Source organism: Dryas octopetala, chromosome 1, assembly GCF_963921425.1.
Source record: "Dryas octopetala chromosome 1, drDryOcto1.1, whole genome shotgun sequence".
NCBI lineage: Eukaryota > Viridiplantae > Streptophyta > Magnoliopsida > Rosales > Rosaceae > Dryas > Dryas octopetala.
In genome coordinates, this window is record NC_141366.1 from 24,223,645 (window position 1) to 24,233,004 (window position 9,360).

The 9,360-nt window shown below is 35.6% G+C and overlaps 1 protein-coding gene across 2 annotated transcripts; it reads right to left on the bottom strand.

The window, feature by feature from the left end:
* Positions 1-303: 303 nt before the first annotated feature.
* On the bottom strand, positions 304-7,111 carry LOC147299322 (4-diphosphocytidyl-2-C-methyl-D-erythritol kinase, chloroplastic-like). Of its 2 annotated transcripts, none has more exons than XM_086241854.1 (11): positions 6,767-7,111; positions 6,512-6,607; positions 6,354-6,422; positions 6,040-6,144; positions 5,907-5,963; positions 5,575-5,775; positions 4,087-4,179; positions 3,895-3,994; positions 2,780-2,879; positions 1,933-2,018; positions 304-628 (listed from the first exon to the last, which is right to left on the bottom strand). In XM_086241854.1, exons 1-11 carry the CDS (start codon positions 6,941-6,943, stop codon positions 525-527), a joined length of 1,188 nt encoding a protein of 395 aa, XP_086097980.1. In that variant the 5' UTR covers positions 6,944-7,111; the 3' UTR covers positions 304-524. The 2 variants fall into 2 exon arrangements, with proteins under 2 accessions (XP_086097980.1, XP_086097989.1); XM_086241863.1 differs by lacking the exon at positions 304-628 and adding an exon at positions 701-1,326.
* Between the last annotated feature and the right edge of the window lie 2,249 nt (positions 7,112-9,360).

Genomic DNA, 9,360 nt, shown 5'->3' on the forward strand with positions numbered 1-9,360 from the left:
GTCCAATGAATCCAGGTGGATTTATCCACAAACAATCAACTTCTTCAAATCTCCAGCTCTTGGACGGAGTTAACAGAGACCCACAATGAAAGAGAGCTGAGACCCATAAAGAGAAAAGAGATCTTGAAGTTTTAAGTATTGTTCATCGCCTGTTAAGAAGCCAATAAGTGACAAACATGTCTGCACTATCCCTCTCCAGCTCAAACACATGCTGAACAATTTTGTGTTTTGGTTGAATGTATTTTTGTTCTTTTGGAAGCAAATTAAATCTAAATATTTCATTGGGAGAGAGAAAATTGACACTTGCACAACATTTTGTATTATTATTCTCAGTATAAATAAATTTTTTACAAAGCAATAGTTCTTATGAGATTCAATTTTAACCATAAAAAGTACTTTATAGAATCAATGGTTGAGAAGTTGTCATAATTTACATAAAAAAATGTGGCTCTTCATCCTCAGTCATTCCTGATCCTCTTGAATTATAGGAAAATGATCTCAATTTTCTCTCACAAGTGATTAAATCACTCAACTGATCGGGAGAATTCAGAGGATGAGCCATATGATGCACTACTCGAAGCAGGTTCTCTGTACCAGTGATTTTCTTCACGAGTGAGAAAATTGGCCTCTGCATATAAGAATTCCAAGAAAAAACACCATGATTTGAAACAAGCCTTGACATACCAGAAAAGAATCTTTATATATAACCTTTTCCAGTTCATTCCATCAAGTATAAAATTATTTCAACAAAATAGGCCATTGAAAAAACTTTAGACAGCCATCCATCAAGTGATTAATTTTCCCATTCCATGGTCTCTCTCTGGCTATTTTCACCACAAGCTGCACAGGCATTTCACACAACAGTGCCTTCTATCCTCACTTTTATTTGGAAAGTAAATGGGACCTCAAGATATTCTCCAATGTCGCAATTCATGGCTCGACTTAATTCACACACAAAGTATACCCTAGTGTATTATGCTGGGGACAGACTGATACCATTTTATCAAACATGATGTTTTCATGAAGATTAATTTCTGCTTTCGTCAGACCATTGATGTGGATTACCTTAATACTAGGGGATTTAGGCATGAAATAGAGAATAAAGCATAGATATTTAAGGGGTAGAACACTCACTGTTTGTAGACAGCAATGCATATTCAAGTCAACTCAATTAATGGGATCCAAATCTGCCTGTAACTTATGATTAGTGACCTCCGAACATTCATGTAGAGACTAATTGCTTCCTGTGTGACCATATCTAATATTTATACTGGTTCTAAAAACGAAACACGAGCTTCCATTTTTCTGATATTTGGCACTTCAAACCTAAGAAATGATTCAATTTCACCCAGTTTTCAACGCTCTTATTAGTGTTTATAATTCAAAATTTAAAATGAATTTTAACATGTACATCATACAAATGTTTCCTAATTTAATGTGTTTCTGTAACAGTTTAAAACGCGGACTTCTTAGGACACAATTTAGTTTCTACTACCTTGTAAAATAGTCAATGATTAATGTTAGAGGGAAACTTTTCACGTACGTATAGACATACTATACATCAACTTCTCTTGCACGGATGTCAAGCTAGGGTTTTCTACATATATAAATGATTCAGATGACAGCTTGAGCTACCTGCTTCATGGTTTATATTTCTAAACTGATATAGGGTAGCATGATAAAATTCGCCAAAATTACTCTTTTTTTTTAGCAAGTTGGTTGTCACAATTACTCTCTTTCTTTTTTAGGTCAGCAATCAGCCACAATTATTAAAGCATGCTTTTGATGAATTACTTTAATATCATGAGTGTTAGTGATTGATATGACACTCTGAAGATAATCTTTTTTTTTTTTTAAAAAAAAGACACTCTGAAAATAATACTGATACAACCAAGTTGTAAAATATCAGATATAGTAGTACATTAGACTGACCTGACAAAAACACATCCTTGTATTCATTGTCATCATATACGAATTGGGGAGGATCTGGAGAACCAATCCCAACAATAGTGCTTCCACTGTATCAAAAATATTGAGAGAATGAAAATGATGGAAGTGAGTTTGCAAGAGTAAAAATGACAATAATACATGGCAAAATATGTTGTCTAATTTAATATAATTCAAGGAAATAAGAATAATGAGACTGCCACTTCGCAGCTTCCTTCCCCTTCTTTTATATTGGCAGCCTTCTTTTTTACAGCTTCTACACTTGCGCATACAGAACTTACAAATAGAACCTCAGTTATTATGATATTGTGTCAAAAGCAAGTAAAAAATAATGTACCAAAAAAAAGCAAGTAAAAAACTTCTTTAAAACCAATCCCAATTTGATTTAGAAAACCAAATCAAACCCAATACCATAATTAAATCCCATAACTATATGAATATTGTGCATGTAAAGTTGGCTAGTGGTTTTCACTTTTTAGACATGCCATTACTTGGTAAATATTGTGCACATGAAAAGTTGTTTTATATGCATGATGCATGCATGTTATTGTGGTTTGATCATGGTATTTATCCCTTGTGTTATCTGAATTGGGATGGTTCTTTGTTTGTTTCTATTTTCTTTTTCATTTTTTTTTTCTCTGTATAATCATTGACTGGATTCCTTAAGGTTTGTTCTGATGCAGATGCTTTGGTGGTTTCTCATTGTCATTTGCAAGCGATAGTATGCAGATGAAGATCAACATGTAAAATTTCACATGTACATATTAACATGATATAATGAGTAAAGACAGAGTTTAATTGATTATGTCAACAGGTGCTGCAATGAATGTACCTTCCAGACATAAAAACAGCACCATATTGTCCACGGCTTGCAGCAAGTACACGCTGTTTTAATCTTTTAAGAGACGGGAGAACTTCAAATGCTGGAGGTTCTGCAAAAAACATAATAAACAGAACTTGTAAATGCAGTCATTTCTGGTTAAAAGATGGAACTGTGGCAGTCTGAAACGATTTTGACCCTGTGGAGACCTACTTTCAAAAGCAGGCAGGTTTCTCTAGTTCTGGAACAATGTCAATCCAGTCCAAAATCATATGCATTGAATTTGAATTACCATCACAAGTGGAAGGATGTTTGAACATAATGATTTATAATTCCAATGTGTACTAAAACACTTCAAGATGTAAAACAGTTCAAAGTCAATCAAACAATGAATCGCTCTGAACATTTATGCACCCAACCTGGGAACAGGGCTAGTATAGTAAAGGTTCACTTCTTTTTCTTTCTTTTTCCTTTTAATGTCAATATATTCACAAAAGAAAGACGAGCATAAGCAAAAAAATAAAAAATAAAAACCAGAGGTTAAGTTCCAAAGAGATCGAGGAGAGTGTCCTTACAATAAAGCCTAAGGCTGTTCCAGAACTCCAAAAAAATCAAATGAAAGGCACCCTGTTATCCAAAAAGACAGAGTGCACAAAATTGGAAATGCTTAAGTATCCGAAAAGGTTAACTACTTTCGAAGATAAGGGAAAAGAAGAGCAAATGAAAGCACTCAAACATAAGGGAAAAATAAGAGAAATGAGGTGTTAAAGTATTAAAATGTTGGGCCAACAATAGTTTTATATTCTAGCACTCCTTGTAACATGTGGATCTCCCCCACCACTAAAGGATACAAGAACTTCAGTCCAAAAACAAAAAAACAAAAAAATGGGAACAAGAATTGGGAGGACTAAGGTGCAGGAATTTGAACTCAAGATATCCCACTGTAATAAAATGTTAAATTTTCTTAGTTTATCCCTATAACCAAACATAAACTATTAGGAAATGGAATTTTTTTTTTCAGTCAACTATTAGGAAATGAGCTTATAATAGGCTTTAAAACAGACAAAAGTGTCTTGTAACCAAAAACAAACAAAACACATCTCTTAGTATCCTTCATGAATACATACCAAAATCATTGATGCAAACATCTTGTGATATTCCATTTCTTGAGATTTTCTCCAGCAATGTTAAAGGATCAACCTTACTAGTTTTATCCAAGTGCAGGCGCTGAAAGATCAAAAAGTTGACTTAGAAACGATGGTGAAATATATTGATGCAGATTATTTATAATCCATTCGCTACACTTCAATCTGCAATACCTTGTAAACTTCAGCAGTTGAACATGCCTGCAGGGGCTTTATAAGAACCATTGGAATGTCCAATGGTACTGGTGGAGGAACATTTTGAACAACCTGAACATCCAAAAGCAGAACTCAAATTGGAACTCTCACAGAATATGAACCATGGTATGAAGCACAAACAATTCTCCAAGTATTTCAAGGCAGTGTCAGGAAGACACTCTAAGGACACAGGCAAATTACAGTACAAATTGCGCCCAACCGTCAAATTGTTCCATACATGTTGGAATTAAGAATAATAATATTTCTCTTCCAAACAACACTAGAAAACATAGTGACATGCCTAGACATGGAAGCGACATGCCAGTTTACAACTTAAAGTTAATTATGAACTTTTTTCTGGTACAATTATTTCTTTTATTATCATATATTTAAAAATTAAAAAACATAAAACTATTTATTTGATCTTTCTAATTGAAATATTGAGCTTCATGATTATAAATTTTTTCTTATTTACATTATAGAATTAAAAGAATCTGCCCAGCCTGCACCAAACCAATTTGACCACGTACACAAAGCGTTCAACAATCAGGGTCTCAAAGGCCTGTATCTTGTAAAAAATCATTGAAACTCTTCATGGTCCTTGTCAGCTCCCCCTGTTTGATTTTCTGAGACAAATCGTACCGCGTTTAAGTCACCCCCTACGTACCACCTCAGCCCACATAGCCCATAGAACCCCGCCAGCTCTTCCGTAAGCCCTTTTCTCTCCCTGTAACCCTCCCCTTCCTTCTGCTACCAACCCCCAAATGTCCCAACTAATTATTTTGAATGTAACTGTGTGTTCTTTATAAAAACAATTAAAGGCATACAGATTATTTATTATTAGAGAAGAAAAATAAAGTCAAGTTTCCATTTCCATTTATGGAATTATAAGTTGGAAAATTAGCTCTAGAAGATAGTACCCACAATATCAGCCCTCTGAATGCAAGTAATATTCACAGGTTTAAAACGCATAGATGACCCACCCTTTTTTTCCAAGGATCCATCCTATACCCTGTGAAAAAGACGTCTCAAAACCATATCAAGGTGAAAAGAGAGAGCTTTCATCATGAATTTTTCTAAAAATCAAAGCAAGGAAAAGAACTCCTATAGCAAACCAATAACCGAAGTTTCCATTGAGACTGCAAGCATAAAATATAAGTGTCATCGACTTTGTTGCATTCATAATTAACAATGAGAATTAACAAACGTCTTGCCTCTTTAACTCATACCAAATCTCTCTATATAATGTCAACGCTAGTTAACCTAAGGATGAACCAATTTCAAATAAAAAGCAAGGTAAATAAAGAAGGACAACTTTGAAGTATAGCCTACTTTCTAGGGAAAACGAAAATCAATTATGATTATATGTGCAGAGCCATCTTGTGATTTGTGAAATCGCTTAGAATGATGTAAACATGAAAAGAAACAGACTCACTCTGATTTTGTAAGACAAAGACAAAGGCATACCTCACCTCGACCAGTACAATAGGCTGCTCCTTGAGAGAAAAAGAAGGGAACATCTGAACCAATCTCACTCGACCATTCTTGGAGCTCCTTCTCAGTGGCAAGAAAACCATTAAACTCATTTGCTGCCCATAGCGCAGTTGCAGCATTGCTGCTTCCACCACCAAGCCCTGCTCCAGTAGGCACCTTCTTATCAAGATGAATCTGCCCAAACAAAAAAAAAATCAATGGACCTTAAATGTTGAGTTATTTACAGCACCCAACGTTCACCAAATTCAAAGCAATCTCAAATGAATATTCAAAATGTTCTAAATCACCTAAGCCTCACTTCTTACCCAAAAGAAATTGTCACTACCAGTCTTCTTCCTGTAGAGGTTAAGGGCCTTAATAATCTGCAGAAAGAAGGTTCCCAATCACAATGTTTCCAAGATTAGGAGCAACACGAAGGGCAAAAAAAATGTGCCTTACCAAATTTCTATCATCAAGGGGGACCCCAGGCACATTTGTTGACAAACGATCTTTAGTTTTCAAGGGTGACAGAGAGAACTTAATTACATCTCCAAGGCTTATTACCTACAGGCACAAAACAGAAAATCAATAACAGAATAACATGGAGACATTTGGCCTGGGGTATAAATATATGTAAAAATAAAAGTGAACCCAATACCAGAAAAAAAGCAAGGCATAAATTTCAACTTTCCACTTCACTCATATTTTATATGTATGTGACCTAAAGAAGATTATGATAGCAGCAAACAGATACAAATTTGGATGGAACTTACATGAAAGAGAGATGCCAAATCATGAAACCCATCTTCCCGTTTGTTAGTTATTCTCAAAAAAATATTTATCTGCACAATATAAACTTGCAAAATTAACACAGAATTGAAAAATACAATTGCCATCTTTCTAAAAATGCAAGATGCCGTAGAAAGACTACCTTGCAAGGTGAGAACAGAGTGAGCCTTGAAAGCGGAGCTTTGCTGTCCACCTCATCTGCCAACTTGTTTATCCTTTCATCAGGATCGTACCTTATCTAGTCACGAACCCACCAACCCAAAAATAACTATAACATAAGCATTTATACATAAAGAAAATTGAAAGCCCAAAAAACTATAATCACAAAAACAACAAGAATTGAAGAAAATGCAATTTGAATTTGAAGCATAACTAAGAATTGACATTCTAGTACAACCTCTACTTGTTGTTTGGCAGAAACCATGATTCTGACAGTTGGGGTCCTTCGATTTCTGGACTTTGAGTGATAAGAAGAGAATCCATGTGACCTGAACGAAGAGAGATTGCTCTTTCCGAAAAAATTGGTAGAAGAGTGGAAGACGGGGTTATGGCAAAGAAAATGAGAGGAAGCCATGGTCCCCCAACTGCGAAATTTGAAGATGAAGAGCTCAAGCTCGAGTGTTGTCTTCAATTTATGTGGTATTTGTTGTTTATTAATGTCAACGAACAAAAGGAATCAATTTAGGCGCAGGTTTTGCTACTCCTCCTTGTCTTGTTCAGTGTCGGGTTTGATGAGATTATGAGAAAGAAAAACGGTCGATTAGACTGTGACAATAAAACGTTCGAGTTTATACCCAAATTTGGAAATTTCTTTTGTGTTAATTTGATAAATTCACAAATTAAATTATAGAGGTGTACAAAAAAAAAAAAAAAATAAGTGTACAAATATCAGTTCTCAAAATAAAATACATTTCCACTTAAAAAATAAAGAGAAATTTGCACAAATACTACACAGAGGGAGTGTCTACATTTAACACCCAAACAAATTTTTTTTGTTAATTACTATCCACACTTTATACTATGTACCAATGTCACAGGCTCACAGCTAGGTGATATTTTTTGTTAAATTATCATATTTTTTCACCAAACTTCCTATTTTACCCTTAAATAAAAATTATAAAAATTAAAGTTTTTTCTCACTCATCTTTCTTTAACAAATATATTAATTTTAAAGTTTAATCAAATTTAAAAAATTAAAAATTAAAGAACACACATAATGTACCCCCTCACCTCTGTCCAAAAAAAAAAAATTAAAATTAATAACCCCTCCTCCCCCAACATGATTGCAACCTGTCCCAGCCCTAACCATCTTTCCAGCGCCGGCCGATCTTCAACCATCTCCCACCACTCTCCCATCTTCTCTTTCTCTCTCTTTCTCTCCCTCCCTCTCTCTCTATCTGTCTCTCTCTCTCTTCCTCATTGCAAATCTGATTCAATGCGGAGAAGACGGCATTGCACTGGGAGCAATTGAAAGAGGCGGAGGGGGAGGGGTGGGGCCGGGTTGCAATCATGTTGGGGGAGGAGGGGTTATTAATTTTAATTTTTTTTTTTTGACAGAGGCGAGGGGGTACATTATATGTCTTCTCTTTCTCTCTCTTTCTCTCCCTCCCTCTGTCTCTATATCTCTCTCTCTCTCTCTCTCTCTCTCTCTCTCTCTCTCTTCATCATTGCAAATCTGATTCAATGCGGAGAAGACGGCATCGCACCGGGAGCAATTGAAAGAGGCGGAAGGGGAGGGGCGGGGCTGGGTGGCATAGTGCCTTGAGAAAGAGAGGAAGAAAGAGAGAGAGAAAAAAAGAAGGAGAAAGACGGAAAAAGAGAAGGGGGAGAGTGGAGGGGACGATATACAGTGCAAATCTGTCGACTTTTGGGAAGTGACGTCGGCGGCAGCTTTTGACAGACCAAAATGGAAGCAATTCCTCATTTGCTCTTCTAGGTTATGGGTTGGGCGGGGAAAGGGAAGGGAAGGGGGCTGGGCATGGAAGGGGAAGGTTGGGTTTAATAAATTATTTTTAATTTTTAGAAATTTTAGTTTTAAATAAATATTTTTATTTTTTTCTAAAACCCTTGTATATGGTTTTACGAAAACACCCCTTATGATTTAACAAAATAATGGACAGAATGTGACGGAGGTGCCATAGTGCTACACGGCACAAAGTCTGGGTGACAATTGTGAAAAAAAAATTGTTTGGGTGGTAAATATACACACCCTCTATAGTCTAGGTGGTATTTGTGCAAATTTTTCAAAAATAAAAATAAAAAACATTCAAGCGAAGGATTGCCTATAAAAAAAAAGGGTTATTTTGTGATGTAGACATCGAATTGTATCAAATACACCCATCATTTCTCCAACCTAACAAAAAAAAATTAGGATTCATAATTTTAATTAAATTATACAACACTCGTATTCTCCAACCAAAATTACTAAACTTGGTTATAACACACCCTATTGCTTCTTGTATTTATTTTTTCATACATTACAGCAAACAAGTGGAATATTTATAAATAAATGTTTAGATTGCGGTTTGGGAATCTTCAAATGAGGTATGAGTATTAAGTTTTTAATTTTTTTTTTACTATAACCAAAAATTGATGTTCTTTTCAAAACTGAAATCGCAACGTGTTCGAAAAACCACAACTTGCAGACTCACGCGGCGCCACGGAGGCGTTGAGCTCACGAGCTCGCAATGAAACGTGCCTCACCGGATCTGCCACCCACATTTTAATCTCAGCCGTCAGAGATCATTAAAGCTCCTTGATCTATATCGTTGATTCCTTAAAGGAATCGATCACAATTCAACCGGGTCACCTTTGACCCACGTGTCTTCTATCTGGGCCGGCCTGCCCGATTTGTCTCACGAAATGGGTAACCTGCAAGACCCAACTTGTAACGACCCGACCCAAATTTCACGAGAAATTTAAATTTTATTCTGATGGCCATGTAGAGGCATAGTGGGAAATGAAATTAAGAGACCTAGTATTTTTTTTTTA

Bases quoted from the DNA above. Each gene is read 5' to 3' on its own strand.
- LOC147299322 (XM_086241854.1), bottom strand. From the start codon at position 6,943: ATGGCTTCCTCTCATTTTCTTTGCCATAACCCCGTCTTCCACTCTTCT. The intron at 6,608-6,766 runs GTTGTACTAGAA...GTTCGTGACTAG, and splicing joins CTGCCAAACAACAAGTAGAG to ATAAGGTACGATCCTGATGA. The intron at 6,423-6,511 runs GTAGTCTTTCTA...TATATTGTGCAG, and splicing joins CTCTGTTCTCACCTTGCAAG to ATAAATATTTTTTTGAGAAT.